General features: G+C 38.4%; 1 protein-coding gene across 1 annotated transcript in view; it reads left to right on the top strand.

The window, feature by feature from the left end:
• Window positions 1-22,216, top strand: part of LOC125238408 — a 51,761-nt gene that overhangs the window by 12,733 nt on the left and 16,812 nt on the right. The window contains exons 2-5 of the mRNA XM_048145734.1: window positions 5,145-5,342; window positions 17,868-18,082; window positions 19,108-19,254; window positions 20,083-20,270. Coding sequence (XP_048001691.1) covers window positions 5,150-5,342; window positions 17,868-18,082; window positions 19,108-19,254; window positions 20,083-20,270 — 743 coding nt within the window. The 5' untranslated portion in view covers window positions 5,145-5,149. The remainder of the gene's footprint in view (window positions 1-5,144; window positions 5,343-17,867; window positions 18,083-19,107; window positions 19,255-20,082; window positions 20,271-22,216) is intronic.

Genomic DNA, 22,216 nt, shown 5'->3' with positions numbered 1-22,216 from the left:
CAATAGTCATATTCATCATTTTACAGAGTTTATTTTACTGATCAATTAAGTATATATTTATTTTAAATATAGATCAGTGAAATAAAGTCTGAAAAATCATGAAAAAAGGTAACGACGGTGGACAATGTGGACATCCATTTATATGATGGTGCCCAGTAGGTGAGGTGAACAAATTAAAATTAATTGTTTATGCAATACAAACCAAACTTATTTTTTGTGTAAGTCATACATTTTCCGTTTATTTTGTTATTATATCAATTGCGGAAAACAATCATTTTTTGAGCTAGAAGCGTGTCTTAATAATGCCAATGCTATTCTTGCACAGTAAAATACACATATTACTAATCAAATATTTTGTAAACTTCTACAGTTTCGACTTGAAGTATTAGAAATAAAGGTAGTACGCATAATATGCTTTCAAATGATACCTCTCACAAATTTATCAGTAAAATAGGATCTGAGTAATGTAGAAAATTTGGCGACGGTCAGTCAGCACCCAATACCGTGACACTCGTGACAGGCCGCAGTGACCCCTGCTAAACCAAATTCGTAATTACTTGGTCGTATATTATCATACATCAATAAAACTTATATTTTTAGAAAGCGCATGAAATTTCGCGTAAATTTTATAATAACAGTAATTGCGGTAAAGTTATGGTTTATTAAGTTAGAAGCATTTTTTATCTGCATATGTGCAACTCATGCTCGAAAAAAAACTCATGTTTTCAAATATTTTGTAAACAGCTACCTTTATAACGATAGTTATTCAAAAATAATTATAGTAGGTTTAATTTGCTTTCCAATGATACCTCTTACATATGGATCCGTAAAATAGAAACTTAAAAATATTGAATACTTAACTACGGTCAGCGCTCATTTATGCGACCGGCGGAGTGACCACTACGAAACAAAATTCGTAATTTCATGGCCATATTATCACTTACCAATAAAACTTATATTCTTAGAAAGCTCATGAATAGTCGCGTAAATTTTATAATAACATCAATTGCGGTAATGTTATTGTTGTGACTTAGAAGCATTTTTTACCAGTACTTGTGCGATTCATGCTCGATAAAAAACACATATTTTCAAATATTGTGTAAACAGCTACCTTTATGACTATAGTTATGTGTAAACAATTATAGTAAGTTTAATTATCTTTCAAACGATACCTCTCACATATGGATCCGTAAAATAAGACCTCAAAAATATTGAATACTTTACTACGGTCAGCGCCCGTTTATGCGACCTGGAGGATAACCCCTGCTTAGAAAGAGCATGAATAGACGCAAAAATTTTATAATAACATCAATTGCGGTAAAGTTATTGTTTATTGAGTTAGACACATTTTTTACTAGTACCTGTGCAATTCATGCGCGATAAAAAAACACATATTTTCAAATATTTCGTAAACAGTTACTTTTATGAGTATAGTTATTTGAAAACAATTAAAGTAGGTTTAATAAGCTTTCAAATGACACCTCGCACGAACAGATTGGTGCCATAGGACTCGAGATGTGAATAAATACCTATGATGGTCGGTCGCCATCTTTCCCCCCCTTTTTCTCGACCCGTCCCCCCCTCCTTAAACTAAAACAGGTCAATTCGTAATCTGGAGAGAACGAGGAACACATCCATACCTGTTTTAGGTATTTAGAAGAGATGTCGACGAAAATCGTGAAGGAGACGACTTGTGGCCAAATTGGCTCTAGACTAGATATATTGTCCCCTGCTACCCATCTATCCTCGATACATGTACACGTAGATTAAGATTAGCATTCAACATTATAAGAAAAAGCACGTAATTTTGGAATTTTATTTCACCATCCAAGAAAGTTGACCTTCTCACCTATACGCAACGCCTAATCAAGAACACACTCGATGCAAATATCAACTTTAAGTTCTTTAAAAATATCACTGAGTTCAGAATGAAAAAAAAACTAATTTATGTTTCTACAACTTTCAAGAATACTTTACAACTTTAAAGTATACCTATCGTACTATCTATGAGAAGTTTAATTTAATGACGTCATTAAAAGTATTACCGTCACGGACAATTAAGTACCGTGTAGACCGCCGCGGTAGATACACGAACTGATTAATGCCATAGACAATGATTAGACTTGGCCTCTGTGTTCCAGACACTAATTTTTTAAATGCGAAATATAGGAGACAAACGAGCAGACAGGTCGCTTGATGGTGAGCGATCACTGCACCCCATGCACACCCAGTAAATGTAGAAATTGGAAAACATTCCCAAAAAGCGGAAACATTCTTGAGAATGTTCTCAGAACATTCCTGCAACATGAAATTTATTGTTTAAACGAGAGAATTTACTTGAAATAAAGTTTAAGTGGGCATAATATAAAACTATATGTTTTTATACATATAATATTCTCTGTTACAGTTAGCTATTTTGTTGATAAGTGATAAGTTACTAATAAGTTGCTTAAATTCTCACTGTACTTCAGGGAACATTTCGACTTTCAGACTTCACAGTTTTAGTCCTGACTTTTTAAAATTAGGTACCGAACTATTATTTCTTGACCTTTGGTCATGTCAAAAAATATAAAAAAAAATATCGCTGTCAGGATCGAACCTGAGAACAACGGCATATGAAGCCAGCGCACTACCACAGGACTACGTCTTGACTTGCTGAGTCCGACGAAATCATGGTATAAACTACGAAGTTACTAAGTATTCTGATAAATTCTCGTTCTCGAGAACATTCTCAGAAATTACCGAAAATTCTCATGAGGAAAGGTCTGCAACTTCGGAAACTTCTCGTCCGTGCATTTCTATGCACACCCGAAACACCAGAAGGGTTGTAGGTGCATTCCTGGCCTTTAAGATGGGTGCATGCATTTTATTGGTACTTAAATCATTTTCTGTTTGCACAGTAGACTCATTGACTAGTTGAGACTAGCTAGGAGAACGAATGTCATGCTTTCAAACTTGTTTCAATCTAAATATATAAAAGAAGAAACTGACTGACATATCAACGGACAGCCGAAACCGCTGGTCCTGGAGATTCCAAATTTGGCACGTAGGTTCCTTATAAGGTTTAGAGGAGCACTAGCCTCCGCCACTCATAAAGCGTTTTGATAGAGTAGTGTAGCGGAGCGTAGCGGAGCGTCAGCGGAGCGCAATGATAGCGGTGCGCCGGCGGAACGCTGGCGTTCCGCTCGCAATCCGCGCGCATTCCGCTCGCAATCCGCGCTCGTTAGTTCCCGCCGGCGTCCGCTGGGCGCAACGCCACCGTTCGTCCGGCGCACCGCTATCGATGCGCTCTGCTAACGCTCCGCTACCGCTCCGCCTACGCTACCAAAACGCGCATGTGTGGCCGAGCTTTAAGAAAACATATTTCGATATTCACATCCTAATAAGGGCCAGTTGCATCAACCACATTTGACCGACTCATCATCGTCACGCAGCAGATGTCTATGGAACTTCCCGTACAATAAAATTTAACGAACGCTTTAACGGTGACAGACGGTTTGATACAACCGGCCCTTTGAGGGTAAAATGAAGGTCCAAAGTTCAACGATTGAATAAGATTACATAGTACGCGGGCGAAGCCGCGGGAAAAACTAGTTTAACAAATATGAAACTGTTTTCATCTACGTAGTTATGTATTTTATAGTCAATCATACGACGTGCACCATTGAAACAAATCGATTGCCATACAGGGTGTAACATTAATGCTGGTGATCCATTTAAGCGCATAACCGGTATCGAATAGCGGTTACGAATACCACTTCCTTTTTTTAAAATAAACACCATGAAAATTAAAGGTACTATAGAAGGTAATGTATAAGCCGTAGGATTTATCTTCGGCAATTATGTTACATAGTGTTTCTGTCTTGTTGTTATTATGTGTTCTTTGTCTTGTCTGTGTTCACGAATAAATGTTTATTCTATTCTATTCTATACCTACTAAGTCACAATTTGTCACTACGGTGAAACACAGGACCCCTGAAACCAATTTCAATTTAAAATTACAAGTTTATTTTGCAATAAAGATAAGGATAATTTTATTCGTCCAGTTATATAGGTATTCGTTACAGTGGCCTGTAATAAATACATAACATGTATATATTATATTATGTTTACTCTTCGAAGGTCACATAAATAGGTATGACACGCTATTATTGGCTTTATAAATAAGACCATGTCAAATATATTCCAAGGTGATAAGCAACATTGCACTTAAAATCCTTATAATTTTTAAGAAAAAAAACCGTCGCTTTTGGGGTTCTGGTGAAAGGTACTTGCGAATGTTGGATTATGTAGAAGTGTGTAGATATTATTTAATATAAATATTTGATTATTTGATGGAAATACAAATGAATAATACGTATACCGTTAAGGTTTGAGGAGCTTCCTCAATTCCTCATGAATCCAATATCCGATTATAAGAAATCGTGCTTGACAAAATTTGACTTGAAAACTTAAGATGCTTAACAAACATAACAAAGAAAGCAAATCTTTTAACAAATAAATGTCAATGTTCTGAAGTTAAATGCAAGCTGTTCATAAAAATACCAAAGTCATTATAAGCGTGCCGTTCAGATTTAAGGAGTTCCGTTCTGATATTCATCAGCAGTTCCACTGCACCAAATGTCACTGTTCTGAACGTAAGTGGCTGTTCTTATAAAAATACCAAAGTCACTATAAGTATGCCGTTCAGATTTAAGGAGTTCCGTTCCGATCTTCATCAGCAGTTCCACTGCACCAAATGTCACTGTTCTGGACGTAAGTGCATGCTGTTCCCTGTTCCCTCAATTTCTCCAAGATCCCATCATCAGAGCTGGGTTCTGATAAAAATGGGACCAGTCCAGTGGAACAAGCATAAAAAAATAAAATACAGACGAATTGAGAACCCCATTCCTTCAGATATTTTCGCGGCCTTCTTTTTGAGCGATTTTATTGCCTGTGACTGTACCATGACCTAAGTATTTTTTTTTAAAGAACCCATATTGTTCCACTGCTGAGCAGAGGGCCTCCCTCGAATTCCTCCACGTATCCCTATCTTCTGAAGTCTCCCGCCATTCTTCATAAAAATCATAAAGGCGTTAAGCTCGTCACGCCATCTACATTACGCCTATCTACATATGTTAAAAAAAACTTTTATTCGTTTTCAGACAAAATGAAGCTCTCCCTTCTCCTCCTCTGCGGCCTACTGCCGTTCATCAGAACAGAAGAAGAGAACCCGTTTCTGGACCTGGCGTCCTCCTTCATCCAGAATATGGGGGATGGCGAAGGCATGGGGGCACTTGGGAGCATCGTTGGATCCCTGATGCAAGGTCAAGATGGAGGAAATTCTGGAGACGTTCTATCAGGTAAAAAGAGTTTTTTAGACCTTACTTACTGAGGTGTCTCAGCGACTCGAAGTGGTTCTTGACCTCCGACAGTAGACTCCGCCATTAGCTCCTATCCTGTGCGCTCTGATGCCACTCAGTCACCTGAAGGTCACATAGGTCTTTCTGGACCTCATCGATTCATCGGTTTTTTTTAATTATAAATGGGCTTACTCTTGGCCACAGACTAGCCAAAGGCAAAGACGTGGCCTACGATGAAGTGAGCTCGCCCAGAAGATGCCTGTTCACTCTTGATTTGAAGGTTTCGGTACCTGGTTTTTTTAGAGCATTGAAGGTTGTTAATGGGATGGGGGGCATCGTAGGAAGTAGGGCATAGCGAATGATATTCCGCTTTGTGTGATAGGGCACAGCACAGCGGATATCATCTCGCTCGAATCTGGAGCAGAGCCCAACAGGGGAAGTACCTCCGCCTTACAGAAGACCACAGCCAAATAGCACTAGACCCTATTCATAAGGTTGTGTTCCTGCCGGTGAGTAAGGCTGCCAGAGCTCAACGAGGGTGCGGTGTGCTGGTGACGGGAGGATCTACGGAACTAATTTGTTCCGTCTATTATCCTTTGAGTCGTCGGCAACCCGAACCATCCTTACAAAATTCCATACAATTTCCAATACGTCACGCACGTAGTAAGTTTTTTGTTTTTATACCACGTCGATGGCAAAAAGGTAAACGGTACGCCTGATGGAAAGCGGTCACCGTAACCTATGGATGCCTGCAACTCAAGAGGTGTCACATGAGCGTTGACGACCCATTAAAAACTTGTACACTCCTTTTTTGAAGAACCTCATACTGTAGTTAATTTTAAAATCGTGACGTAAAAGGAAAAACAATAGGACACATTTTTTTATCGTCAAGTCAGGATCGAATCAGCTCGTGATTCTGCGAAGATCTGGTGCATCCACGTCCAGATCTGGTGAAATTCGATATTCGAGATTTATTTTGGAAAACGCCCCGCTATGACATCTTTACGGGCCAGCCACGACACTGGTCTAAGCGCGACAGCGGTGAGCGGCAGCCATACGTGCGAATGAAAAGTTGCATCGCTGTGTCTCGCTCCAATGTATGGCCGCCGCTCACCGCTGTCGCGCTTAGACCAATGTCGTGGCTGAGCCGTTAAAGGCATTGTTAGAATTGGGTCATCCATTCTGTAATGGCTAGCGAAAACACTATGAATACAGAGAACATTTGATGTTAGCTTTGCCTCTTCATTGCGGACGTGTTTGCACAGAACATGAATATTAAATTCAGTAGCTTGACTCTACAGTGTGTTACCAACAAGTGGGTTTTGTTTGAAGGAACGTAATCTTACATAGTTATTTAACTTAATCATGCCCTTAATTTAATTAATTATTAAAGATTTTGCCTTTACAAACGTACGGTCCGCATGATGGAAAGCGGTCACCGTAACCTATGGACGCCTTCAACTCAAAGAGTGTCACATGCGCGTTGCCACCCCATTATAAACTTGTACATTCCCTTTTGCGGTGTGAAATACACAACAATACAGTTCCAAGGAGGGTTCGGGTTGCCGACGACTCAAAGGAATAAGTCAGTTCCGTAAGTCCCCCCGTCATCAGCACACCGCACCCTCGTTGAGCTCTGGCAGCCTTACTCACCGGCAGGAACACAACACTATGAGTAGGGTCTAGTGCTATTTGGCTACGGATTTAAGATTGGATTTAAAATTTTGCCTTTATAAACTTTCTAACAAAATATTTCCAGCAATGTACAGCACACACTTATCAAGTGAGGGCAAAGACAGCTCATGACAATCAAGAAGTGCACGCGTTACATTGAATGTTGAGATTTCGGAAAATTATTTTTTCAGTTAATTTTAATAACTAACCATGATTTGCAGATATGCGAAAGTAACACTGCATAACAATCTTGTATGATGACCGGTCTGGCGCAGCCGGTAGCGACTCTGTCTACTAAGCCGACGGTCCTGGGTTCAAACCCCGATAAGGGCATTTATTTGTGTGGTGAACACACATATTAAATTTGTTCATGGATGTTTTCTCTATGTATATAAATATGTTAGGATCTAAAAGCGATTTCTTCTTCAATATGCAGATGCACATACTAAATCAAAAATGCGTAGACAAACTTACTGTTTAAAATGTTATGTGGTTCTCTAGATGGTCGGAATCTCTCTGAATCCTAACAATTATTTACTTAGGCACATCTTCAATTAGACAGAAGTTCCGTAAAGTCATCACTTATCAGACTTGTTTACTTTGGAACCCTGCAGTTCTAAATTGTTCTAAATTAGATTTTAACCTAATTTAAGACTTACGGGTCATGAACTTAGAGAGTTAGAGTGTGGCTACCATTTAATTCCCGTCCTACAAAAATTTAGTTTGCTATTTTGTTACCAAGATTTTGTTGATGAATTGAGATTTTAAGTTTTATTTAAAGTTCTCTATCTATATTTTCTTAATTATAACAATTATCCTGTGAACTTACGAATTATATTAAGAGAGTTGTATTAAAAGTGTGGCTACAAAGTTGACGGGAATTTCACAATAATAACAATGAGGAGGCACACTCAAAGGTGACAGATGGTGCCACCCCATTAGTCCATACGTGAGAGCGAGAAGATGATATGTTTTTTCTCTCTTCCACATATGAATGACAGTGACATGCTTAGACACTTGCACAGGCGCCGCCTGGGGGATAAAATGTCAGTGTGCCTCCTCATTGACGCCCGACAATAACGCCGTGTCTTGCGTGGGCGACCGTCGCGCGACCGTCGCCGTCGCGTCTCATACTTCCATATCGATAAGATTTGATTTCGTATGCGTCGCATCGCCGTCGCGCGACCGTCGCCCACGCAAGACACGGCGTAACACTTCGCCGTTCATTGCCTGTTTAAAACAAGGAAATATTAACGCTGAGTAACAATTTTACTCATCAATCCATGCGCGGATCCAATCCGGTCATGGGGGTCATGACCCCCCCCGGAGCCTAGGTTGGCCATACAAATAGACCACGTGACCCCCACCCGGGGCCTGGGCCTTTACCACGTGACCCCCCCTGGGCACGATGCTGGATCCGCGCTTGCATCAATCAACCCAGAAATAATTAGGTACAGAAGTCAGTTGAGTGTCAATTGATCAATTGTCAATGTCACTGTGATAAAATATCCCACAGGAGTTACGGCCCAGCCACGACATTGGTCTAAGCGCGGCAGCGGCGAGCGGCAGCCATACGTGCGAATGAAAAGTCCCATCAATGTATGGCGGCTCGCGCTGTCGCGCTTAGACCAATGTCGTGGCTGAGCCGTTAATCTTTCTAGCTACGGAAAATGGCATTAATTGTATGGAGAAAGTGAACAGCCTGAATGGTTACTTAGCGACTGTCTTTTTAACCCCCGACGCAAAAACGACGGGGTGTTATAGTTAGTTTGACGTGTCTGTCTGTCTGTGTGTGTGTCTGTCTGTGGCATCGTAGCTCCCGAACGGATGAACCGATTTAGATTTAGTTTTTTCTGTCTGAAAGCTAAGTAAGTCGGGAGTGTTCTTAGCCATGTTTCATGAAAATCGGTCTACCATGTCACAGTCGGGGGTTTTTTCAAAATTTTAATTTTGTGGTTATGTTCGTTTCTATCGTCAATAGCTCATCGCCATGGAGAAATAAGAAAGGAAGAGTTGTAATTCTATACATCAGTAAATGCAAGTTATTTGTAGTGACATCTAGCGCCAATCACGCGTCAAATAGCGTAAATTATCAGAACCACTACTCGACACTAGGTGCGTAAATTATCAGAACCACTACTCGACACCAACAGCGTTGCGTCTGCCAAAAATGTAACATTAAAACAGTTTACAACTTATGTTACAAGAAGAAGAAATTAAAAATTAAAATTTTGAAAAAACCCCCGACCGTGACATAGTGGACCGATTTTCATGAAACATGGCTAAGAACACTCCCGACTAACTCAGCTTTCAAACAAAAAAAACTAAATCAAAATCGGTTCATCCGTTCGGGAGCTACGGTACCACAGACAGACACACACACAGATAGACAAACAGACAGACAGACAGACAGACAGACAGACAGACAGACAGACAGACAGACAGACGGACAGACAGACAGACAGACAGACACGTCAAACTTATAACACCCCTTCGTTTTTGCGTCGGGGGTTAAAAACAGGTAGTTATTAATTCAGTACTTATAAATTTTTTTGACAACGGCGTTCCAGGGGTTAAAGACGCTTGGTCAGTTTATTCATATAAAGATTCAAGCAAATTTCGTCTTTATGATAAGTGACAAAGTTCCAACACATCTAGTTTTAATTTAAAGTCACTATCCACTCTGCTACATAACTAAGTCTATCCCACGAAACAGGCAAACAGTCTAGCTTTTTACAGTTCTGCATGTTTTCCCTATGGAAAAAATTGTTGACACTTTTCGAACTAATATCGCGAGTTTGTGTGATTACATTCCGTTCCATTTAAAAACGCAATGCACAGAAAAGGAAAATATACACGCTGTTTTGATAAAATATTTGTTCACTTTTTGATGAAAAATAAACATGCATATGCATAGGCAAAAATATAGACAAATACTACATATATATATACTATGACTCATGACGTTTAAAATTATATTTGCTCCGACAGCTCCGACGATGATGTAAATATCATTGCCAATTTAGCTTAATATGTATAATAACTATAATACACGGTTGAAAAATCGGTAATCAGGAACCAATTTTTCTTATTTAGTAATCGATGGCAATTAGGTACATTTATGTGGCACTTACACAAAATTAAGTTATTTTTACTTTAGGTTCTGGCATTTTAATTGCTACTCTTATATTTGTAGATTTTATAGTAAATTTTATGGGTAGTACAAATAATACATAGGGTAGTTTTTTTTTTTTATGGGATAGGAGGCAAACGAGTAGACAGGTAGTAGGTAATAGAAAACTTTTCACATTTAAGAATCACCCTATTTAAAAAAATATTAATTTATTAGTCAAAACAATCCTACATGTACAAGACTTCATGATAACTAAGCAAAATAGTTCTGATAATATCTATTTTGTTGTCTAGTTCAGAAATGTTTTTATAGTACGTTAGTACCACCGAACATTTTAATAATGTAAGTAGGTTTAGTTAAGTAGTTAGTATTAGCACAGTATAATAAAGAGTTTTAACTATAAAACTCCCGTGAGACTCATACATATTTAAAAATATTTTAAGCGGGTTACTCACGTATTAAGTCGATATAGCGTTCGACATGTTTCGGTTCAATTTCGAGAACCTTTCTCAAGAGTAGCGACACCGCCTTTACATGTCGAGAGCGCGACGCATACTGCGGGCGCTTACTCGGTGCGCGCGGCTGCTGAGGACGGGCGCAGGGGGGGTCGGCGGCGCGGGCGACGTCACCGTGGCGAGATCGGAGCTACCCACTATGTTACTTTTGTCAAAAGCAGGATTGCACACAACACTTATTAATTACGTCACTTGTTAAGGGTGCGTTTACACCGGGGACCGACGTAGTGCCTAGAACTGTTTTCCAACTAGGTGGCACCGACCAGCCACTGTCACGATTGAAATTGGGATGACGACTAATTTCTATAGCTTGCCGTATTTTCCGCTGAACGAAGAACTTTTCTCGCGCCCGTACGGTTACCCTATCAAATCTTACATAGTGCGTCGTGTCCGAATTAGGGTTGCAAAAAAACGGTTTTTTTTCTGGCTTGAAAAAAAACATGAAAAAAAACCGTGAAAAAAAAAACAGTTTTTTTTCTGGAGTATGTTTTTTTTTCTAAAGTATGAAATCTCAAAATTTGCAAAGTAGTTAATACTTTTATACGGTTTTTTAGACTTAAGAGCGCTTTCAAAAAATCTGCTTGCTCGAATTTCGACGCCGGCGGCGCTGGCGTGCGCCTGTGTGCAGACGCACACTATAACCAGAAGCATAACGATTGTAGCCTGCGGTACAGACATAGCGTGCGATCCTCTTCGAACCAACCTTACGTGCGGCTAGAGCGAAAGGGATAGCATTCATGGTCGGTACCGCCACGCCGTCAGTAGCGTTGCGGACTAACCATTATTGATACTTGCGTAAAAACACCGCCATATAAATTACATATTTGCATACATGATTTCGTGCATAAATACTTGACCTTTTAGTTTAATTATTAAAGTTATCACAGTTTTTTCTATTAAAACGTGTGTAGCCTTGGAAGAAATAATTTAAAAAACCTTTTATAATATAATAAATTGTGTATATAATATTGTCTTCTGTCACCGCGATAGTTACTCATGAAATAAATTTATGGAATCAGATTATTTCGCGTATAATGAATATAATCCGTTTTCTTAGTTTTATTTCATTTTGCCTATGATATATGTTTTCTAGGTTCTTTTCGGTGAAGGAAAACATCGTGAGGAAACCGGACTTATTCCAATAAGGTCTAGTTTACCCTTTGGGTTGAAAGGTCAGATGGCAGTCGCTTTCGTAAAAACTAGTGCCTACGCCAAATCTTGGGATTAGTTGTCAAAGCGGACCGCAGGCTCCCATGAGCCGTGGCAAATGCCGGGATAACGCAAGGAAGATGATGATGTTTTCTAGGTACATAATATATATAATGGAACTAAGATCGGTTTTCTTTAATTTTAAGTAGTTTTTTTTATATTTAAAATGTGTTTTTAGGGTTTCGTAGTCAACTAGGAACCCTTATAGTTTCGCCATGTCTGTCTGTCTGTCCCTCCGTCCGTCCGTCCGTCCGCGGATAATCTCAGTGACCGTTAGAACTGAGAGCTGAAATTTGGTACCAATATGTATATCAGTCACGCCGACAAAGTGCAAAAATAAAAAGTGGAAACAATGTTTTATTAGGGTACCCACCCCCCTACACGTAAAGTAGGGCGTGATTTTTTTTTTCATTTCAACCCTAACGTGTGATTTATTGCTGGATAGGTATTTAAAAATGAATTACTGAAATCGTTTTTTGATAATATTAATATTTTCGGGAATAATCGCTCCTAAAGGAAAAAAAAGTGTCCCCCTTCCCCTCTAACTTTTTAACAATATATTTAAAAAATATTTAAAAATCACAAAAGTAGAACTTTATAAACTTTCTAGGAAAACTGTTTTGAACTTGATAGGTTCTGTAGTTTTTTAAAAATATGGAAAACTACGGAAGACCCGAGCGGCTATCTACCGGCTGAGAGCGTGTCGGGCCACGCTCAGTGCAGGCACTGAGCGTGGCCCGACACGCTCTCGGCCGGTTTTTAAATATTATGTTGTTTTAATTGCATGGAGCAGGAAGGTCCACATCTATGTATTAGTTTTTTGTAAGGACATACAACTCTACGCTACGCCTACTTGCTTTAGTTGACTGTTGACACACTGAGACAGTGGATGCGCCAGAGTATAAAAGAGTGATTACCATCTCTTGTCAAAGATCTTGTTGAGACGAATCAAACGAACCCAAACAAGAAGTGGTTTCAAGACCTGGTCGTGGAATACTCTTGACTAGCTTCCAGCTTCATCATCAGATCCTGGGTACCATCTCTTGTCAAAGATCTTGTTGAGACGAATCAAACAAGCCCAAACACAGAAGAGTTTCAAGACTTGGTTGTTGAATACTCTTGACTACCTTCCGGCTTCACCATCAGATCCTGGGTATCATCTCTTGTCAAAGATCTTGTTGAGACGAACCAAACGAGCCCAAACACGGAGTGGTTTCAAGACCTGGTTGATGAATTCTCTTGACTACCTTCCAGCTTCATCATCAGATCCTGGGTACCATCTCTTGTCAAAGATCTTGTTGAGACGAACCAAACGAGCCCAAACACGGAATGGTTTCAAGACCTGGTTGATGAATTCTGTTGACTACCTTCCGGCTTCATCATCAGATCCTGGGTACCATCACCTCTTGTCAAAGATCTTGTTGAGGCAAATCAAACGAGCCCAAACACGAAATGGTTTCAAGACCTGGTTGATGAGAGCTCATGACTACCATCTGACTTCATCATCAGATCCTGAGTACCATCTATTGTCAAAGATTTTGTTGAGACGAGTCAGTAACCTAAAATGATATTCAATAATAAATAATACTTACTAAAAATATTAGTCAAGTTAATTAGTTAGTTACCAAAGTCGTCAACCCAAGGATCAAAGTTTTCGGTCGCAGTATACATGCAACAGTACAGCCAAACACGCACACAAGTGCGGTTTTGGACACGGCGGGTGCCGCACACAATGACAAAATAACTTCGCGATCGTCGAGCCGCGTGCGGAGCGGACTAACATACGTCCTGCCTCTACAAGCTCTGCCGCGGTACTGACATCGCAAGCGCGCGTAACCGGTAATAAGGAGGCATTTTTAAAAAATCGTCAAAAATATTAAATTGCAATTAATAGAAAACTTTTGCATAAAATCTGTTTAAGTAAGCGTTGCAGATTATTTTTATATTAAAACTACTTCAAAAACACGTAAGTTTTCGAAGAAATTGACACTTAATCTGAGGTGATTTCTGAAACAAATTGGATTCATCATATCCTCATTTACTCTATTCTAAAGCCTTATAACAAAGAAGTAGTCTCAAAAGATTGTAGTACAGGATATACATAATACAAATTTACCACTTGAAACATTCAAAACTATCCAAATTTTACAAATTAGACGGACTAAGTCAGCACTTTTCGCGGGTTTTCCTAAACATGCACCAGAAAAAAAATCATAATTAATTAAGTGAGTTAGTTTTTAAAAATCCAGTCTCACAACATGTAAGTTAAGAAGATGTCCTAATCGAATCCTGAACTTAATAAGTCTTTTAGATGACGGAAAGTGTAGCATTTTGCCGACTAAAACTATCAATTTTACATTATTACGACGTTTTCGTTGAATGCCCTCTTAATGTTACCTATTAAACGAATTTAGTCAAATAACTTTAATTTCTGGTCTTATAAAAGTAACATTTATGAAATCTGTAGTTGGTAGTTATCACTATTTACTGTTTGCAACACCACCGCCTCTCCACGCTACACGCAGCATCGGGGATTCCCCAATAAACGTTTGTATACTGAATGTTAATTGAATTAAAATGTACGTTATTGTTATTCGAAACACGTTACAACTCACGAAAAACCGTTATTGTCGTATTATTTGTTCATCTGAAAAAAAACCATATTTAGAAAAAAAACCATGGTGCTCGGTTTTTTTTCATGTTTTTTTTTCATAATTCTGAAAAAAAACATTTGGTTTTTTTTCTATTTACAACCCTAGTCCGAATCGTTAAAATATAATAAAGAGTACTATCGTATTAGCCGAGTAAGCTAAAAAAATTAAATTTGCATGATTTATTTAAGTCTATACCTATAGATGAAACTATATTTTTGACTAAGATCTGTAAATACTATATCTATCGCAAAAACCGGCCAAGTGCGAGTTGTACTCGCGTTGCAAGGGTTCCGTACACTACAAGTTGGGCTTAATCGCCTCCTTTTGAGTAGGAACTTAAGTCATTTTTGCGAATAATCGATATTTTAAACACAACGAAACAGAAATGAGTTTATATGTAATATTCAAACGCGCTCACACAATTTCAAGAGATTTGGTAACTCCTTGCAGAGCAGTGAGTGAAATTCGTATTTTTTTTTCCTTTTAAATCCGACTTACGCTTACATGTTTTCCTGTATATGTATAGATTATAGATTAAATAATATCTCGTGTATTTTTTTGAAAATTTTACGCTTAGTAGTTTCGGAGATAAGTGGGGGGAATGGTCATTTTTTGCCTATTTTCTTAAATAACTTAACTCAAAATTATTAAAAAAATATACTTGAAATACTTATAAAAAGTTCTATCACTTGATATGTAACACAATATAGTTCTAGAAACTTTGATTTAAAATTTTCATGAAATAAAACTATGGAAACGGATTAAATCGCGTATAATGAATTTAAAATACATCCCGACGTTTCGAACTCTTCGTCGAAATTTTCACTTTTAGCCCCAAAAGTATATAGTTGAATTTTCTTAATTTAAATGACATGTCCGTTTTTGGATCACAGGTTTACATATGTGTGCCTAATTTCAAGTTAATCGGTTCGGTAGTTTCGGAGAAAATTGGCTGTGACGACGTACTGACAGACACACGTGATGCGTTCCGTTTTTCCTTTTTGAGGTACGGAATCCTAAAAATCGAAATTCCTACTTTAATCTCACAAATGCGAAATTGAAATAGTTCCTTATATAAGTATAACTTGAATATACTGGCTTGACCCTGCTCCCCTCTCCTGAACCACCCTGTATAATTTATAGGTCCCACAGTGACCTCAAAGCGCTTTCCTAAGACTAACTACGCGAAGGGGTACAATCAATCCAGACCATGGAGGAATAAGTATGGGAAGAGTTGTAACTCAATACATCACTAAATGCGAGTTATTTATACAAGGTGCTCGCGAGGAACCCATATAACTTTAACGGCATATTCTTGGTCACATTTTAAGACTAAAATGTCATATAAACTTTTCTAGATTTCGTCTAGTTTCAGATTTGCCAGCATTGCCAATTAAAAAAAAATATTTCGGTATTGTTACTCAGTAGAAAAGGTCTTCTTAACGGCGCTGATGCGCAATTGTGGAGCATAGTCTCACAGTAGTCATTGATAGATGTCAAAATGTGACAAGAAAAACTTCCAAAAAATTGGTTTTTAGAAAAATTTATTAAGGAACTCATTTTAATTGCCAACTTTATGCATAAAAATTGCTTTTTATGTGAAAATACGTCCAAAAAAGTTGAAAATAAAACAAAAAAAATTTTTTTGCGAAAAATTTTAAAATTCATATAACATTTTTTCTTTCTTTTGGCCTCAGGAACGCGTGGTTCAAGTTATGCGGGTTCCTCGCGAGCACCTTGTATAGGCATAGTTAAGTGATCTAGCGACAATCACGCGTCAAATAGCGTGAATTATCAGTACCACTACTCGATACTAGTTGTCACAGTGTCTCGTCTGCCAAACATTTAATATTAGAACAGTTTACAACTTATATTACAAGCAGAAGGAATTGAAAACAGAATACTGATTAATACTATTGTAATATTAGCTAGAAATTGGTGATCATTGGATTTTTCGTTCGTGGCGACATTTATTGACAAGTAGCAGTGATTGTCGCTAGATGGCACTTAACTATGCCTATACAAATAACTCGCATTTACTGATGTATTGAGTTACATCTCTTCCCTTACTCATTCCTCTATGGTCAGACCAACTACATACAATAAACTTTAAACCAATATTACATACAAAAGGAAATATGTATAATAGAAAAATACAGTACTTACGACCTTTCTCTCCTATTGGTATAAGATAGCACAATAAACAGGAGGGGTTACCATGAAGTACCAAAGAGTCTGAAAGACGTTCCATTTAGGTTTGAGGAAAGGGACACAGCTATAGCAGTTACATAGCTCCCTCCCTCTTTCTCAATCTAAACTGAATAGCAACCCCCCAGGGCTGTATAACAATCGAGAAAGACGCTTATAAGTTTCGCAGTAAAGCAAAGCTGCCTCGGTTACAACTAGAAAAGTTTGTGAGTCCAGTGGAAACGATTTGGACTCGTTCTAAAAATGTAACGAAATACCTAACCCAGATAACCCTAAATACAAAAATTCTTACCCCGGTTGCTTTTAGTTAAATTCGCCAAAAAAATATTTTTAAAGTATACTCGTACTTTTACGTAATCAGGCGAAAACAACTCAGTCATGTTAATCTATAGATTATCTGTGCACAGGTAATTTTACTCGAAAACAACATTTTCTGACTTTTTAAGTATGAGGTCTATGGTATGAAGGCATAAAGTTCAATATTATGTCAGTGATTGTTTTGACCTGCAGTAAGTTTCGAATTCGATGACATCACTACATCGCTTACAACGTTTTCGTTGGCCAAAATAAATAAATAAATGACACACATATTTAATCGAAAATACGTAGTCATACACTTTTAATACCCAAAACCTATAAATATTGATTTTTTATGTCAAATACTACAGAAGACAATCATTTATTGTGCCAAATTCGATGAGTCTAGTAGCCTATTGTTTGACATGCACGCTGCACGCCTGCCTCAGACCTTACACACATGTCTTACAAAGTCTTTCGATTGAACGTTCCTTTACATTCTGTATCATTCAAAAGTGCAATAAAATGACATATTTTTAAATTAAAGGAAAAATGAAAAAATTCACACCTCCGGCAGGACTCGACCCTGCGACCTTTGGCCTTGCCGGGGCCATTTGGCCATAAAAATATATAATATCGCTCGCAGACGTTTCTGCATGATAAAAAACAAATATTTTTTTTTACAATAAAATTACTTTTTCTCCATCATCATTCATTTAAGAGTTAGGCTTTTCTTTTATCGGTGAAGCATCTTCCATGTGCGCCGGTTCTGCCTTCCTTTTGACTTCCTTCGACCAGGTTGATTCTTTCCTTCATTTGAACTTTTTCTTTCCAGGAATCGGAAGCCTACTTGGTGGGCAAGACGGCAAGATTGATCCAGCCATGATCGGCTCAATGATCTCCATGTTTGCGCAAATGAACTCCAACTCTGAACCCAAGCAGCTGCAGAAAAGGCAGAGTACTGATGAGAAACCTGACTTGAACCTCGATAGCATCCTGGGCATGGCGTCAGGTCTGCTTGGCAATAAGAATGTGGCGTCGCTGCTTCCGGTGAGCATGAGAATGAGAGAAAGACTGAATGAAATATCCTGAAACATAAGTGATTTCAACAGTTTCCAACGTCGCAACGCTTATACTCATATCGTTATCAATGATAACGACAGCCATACTGGCAAGAATGGCAAAGAACAGAATAGAAATGGCAAAGGTGGTCGCCGACGTCCGTTAGGGCATGGCAATGAAAGAAGAAGAAGTTATCAATTATCATTAACTCTGCTGTGTAAACGGAAAAGCTATAGAAAGAGCCTAGGCTACGATATTTGTGATGACTTGGTACCCTATTTCAGCTTTGATTAAGCTTAAGTTAATTTTTAACAAAACATTGGTACCTTTTAGTGTTTAAAATATTTTATCGATCGACTAAATACCCAACCCTTATAGATTTACTCGGGCGTCTGTCTGTCCATCCGTCTGTCACAGCTCATTTTGTATTTAGTCATGCCTGATTTTGGTAGCTATAGTACCTAAATAAATAATTGAGCCTATATACGTCTCTTTGATTTGATGAAAACTGGTGGGAAACGAGTCAGGACCGGCATACGAGGAAAGGGAAGAGGGAGGCCTTTGCCCAGCAGTGGGACACTCTGGGCTCATATAAATAAATAAATATACGTCTCACTGCTGGGTACAGGCAGAGGGCTCGGGCTATAGTCCACACGTTAGCCCAATGCGGATTGGGGACTTCACAACAACCTTGAAATCCTTCACCATGTTTTCCTTCACCGAAAAGCTAGTGGCAAGTTCCGAAAAACTCATTGGTTTGTGGTTTGAGACAGAACCCGCGACCTCCAGGTGGAAAGCCCCCGGTCATTCATATCAACTCGGCCACCACTACTAGAGTGCGCCTACAGGGTTAGCACATAATTGCCGCGAGATAGACTACCTGTCCTTATGTCATTAATACAGTTAGAAGAAGATGGGTCCTCTATCTCGCGGCGACATACTCTCGCGGCAGTCAAGTAGGCCTACTGGTAGCCTATGGTGGCTATGGTGTTAATATTTTATTTCTATTTCAGGTGGTAATGAACACCCTGAACTCCCTATCGAACCAGGACAACAAGGAGCTAGCCGACGGCCACAAGGACCATGCTGACTTCTTGCCGCCATTCTTGGAGAAACTGCATCTATATTGGGACCTCTTCACTGAGTCTGAGCTGGGAAAAGTAAGTTAATTTGTCTTTTTTTTTTGCTAAAAACCAGAAACTTTGATGCTGTCCATCTGTCTATCTGTCATCCTTTTCTGGGCACGGATGAATTTCTATGAAGTATTTTGACACAAAATATAATTAAAATGTATGTCTCAGGTAAGATATAAAAAGCCTCCAGCCGGCGTATTATGATTCCAATTTTATCATTTGTCCGCGTGGATAAAGCATCCGTCACGCTTTGGCATGTATGTCAGTGTGAGAGTGACGGTTGTCTTATCCTTATGCTTCCCGTGCTGATCGATACCCATTACCCACAGATGTCATATATATACCATAGATCAAGCAAACGTATTTAACTAACTTAGCGTGTCAAATGAACTCGTTAAAATCCACTGAGTTGTCCGTTTTTACTCGCAGCTTGCAGCTTTCAGACGTCCATTTTTGTAAGTTGAAGTCAACAAAAACATAGAAAAATGCCTCGTTAATACGTGATATTTAATTACAACAACACAAAAATTATAAACACCTAAGGGCCTAAGACATGTTTAAAAAGATGAACTTGTTTCTTCTATCTAAATCAAGTTCTGTATCGATAACCCAACGCTTTGCCAACTGAGATTCAAAGACTTCAACCATAGTCAGCGAAATTTTCATTGGGACAACAGTCAATGGGACCTGTAGCTAGAAATTTCGCTGACTTAAACCGTTTCAATCGATCGATCAACTATAGGTACTACCATAACTGGCGCGGATGTGTCCGTTAATTTGTTCAAATTCCTATTATATTACCCAATTCAATATTTATTACTTCAAGTTTTGACATAAATCCTATCAATTTTCCAGGTAATCTGGGAGAAATCCGGCCTGAAGCGGGCCCTAAAAGCCTTCACCGGCCCCGACGGTAACCTGAGCTTCGAGCTGATGATGAAGAGCTTCGAGAACCACTCCTTCAGGAGGCACTGGATCAAGGCGGCCGCCAGATACTTGACAGATCTGGTGATGCAGATCGCCAAACCTGAGGTCTATCAGAGGTACAGTCTATTTTATGGAACCGTTGTATATACTATGTAAAAACTATGTTATCTAATAAGTATTAATTCAGCACTTCTCGAAAAGTTTGTACAAAAATTAATGAAAAAGTTAAATTTGTTTTTTTGTTCCTTTTTTGTTACCAAGATTTATTTCATGAATTAGGTTTAAGATCATTTACTTAATCTCATAAGAATTACATACAATTCACTTAACGAGATTAATACACAACAATATATAAATGTAGTTTAGAGCGCACAAAGAAACTTAATGACTTAACTAAAAGAGGTAGTTATACAAAATAATGCTTATTCTAACTGGCCGCGCGCAAAGCGGGCGGCGCCGGCGATGAGTCGATAATAGTGATGTGCAAGTTGCGGAAACTTTCCAAAAAAATCTTAAATTTTTTGAAAAATTCACGAAATTTTCACGAAAAATAAAGGGAATTTAAATTTATGAAATGGAAAGTTTCCATCCATACAATTGTCCATACAAAGTATGGAAAGTTTCCGAAGTTTTCCTATGTGAAAATTTCAGAATTTTGGAAACTTTCCGTCGGCACATCAGTAGCCGATAACGCGCAAGTCGCTATGCAAAACAAGTTTACAATTTGGATCACGGAAAGGTACTTAGATGCGGAATTGAGATTTTACTAAGTTTTAGTTGGTCATTAAGGTTCTCTAGTATCTATATTTTTTTTAATTATAACAATTATCCTGTATGTATTATATCTTACGAAAGTCGACTTATATCACTAAATGTTGGTAACAAAATAGGATCAATTAAAAATTGCTAACGTGGCTATGTACAAACTTTTTGAGAACTGCTGAATTAGGCTTACATACCTTCTACTGTATTTGCTTACACAAGCGTGCACAGTAACTTACTTTCTAGTTCTACGCATTGCTCTAATATTCCAGTATAACCAACAGGCACATGAAGTAAGTTTCGCACACACATTTCAGTATCAAACTTGAGGTTCGGTATGGTTTTACCTGTAAATCGGTATTTCCTGCTCTGTTACATTATTCATCTCTGTTACTTACGGGTAGCGCTGATCGGGTTGTTCGAAACTGTAATCCTTACATAGAAACCTACACAGAGATTTGTTGGGATTACAGCTTCGAGCAAAGATGTCAAAAGTAAGGATAAGGCTTTCCGTATAACTTTGACTGGATATTTCCGTTATATGTGCATACAACGCTACGGGTTGATGAGGTCGGATAGCGCGCGCGATTATCAGTTGATCGCATCAGACAGAACGCTTTAGCATTGGTACGCAGCGGTGTGACTCACATCGCTGTCTTGGCACCATTTTTGGTACCACATCCTTACCAAATAATATATAAGTTGATAGCTTCAAACGAACCGACTACAACTCGGATTTGAAATGTAAAGTGAAGCGCTCAACTGAAAATGTTTTAGAATCGGTCCAAGCGAACTGCACTGAGTTCGATAGCACAGAACGTAAGAGTGTCGTTATTAAATGTCAAATGACTGGGATATTATTAAAACGTTCAAAATAAAGCTTTCACTCTCACTGCAGAATTAGCTTAGATGGACTATACTTATATATTGTAAATTTTAATTTAATGTAATATGATATGGATTTTAATTGTCCGAAATAAATGATTTTTTTTTATACAGTCCGACAAAAAAAATGTGGCAACTTTAAAACATTTTATCCTCTTAAAATTCCGCAACATTGCGTGTGTCATTTATTTCTGCATGGTCAGAATTTATCTTTATTTCTTATATTTATATTTATCTATACACTATGTCATCACAACTCAACCTTGCTCGCAATATTAAATTCAAAATTCAGGTCTATTTGGGTTGCAGAGCAAAAGTTTCGAGTTGACTCCTGAAAGTTGTTCATGGCAACACCGCTCCGTATTTTAAAATAAGTTTCGCCGTTAACAGTTTCAAATAGAGAAGTTTGGAATTT

Source organism: Leguminivora glycinivorella, chromosome 23 (genome assembly GCF_023078275.1).
Source record: "Leguminivora glycinivorella isolate SPB_JAAS2020 chromosome 23, LegGlyc_1.1, whole genome shotgun sequence".
Lineage (NCBI taxonomy): Eukaryota > Metazoa > Arthropoda > Insecta > Lepidoptera > Tortricidae > Leguminivora > Leguminivora glycinivorella.
The sequence above is the reverse complement of the archived record's forward strand: the minus strand, read 5'-3'. Positions and strand labels throughout refer to the sequence as shown.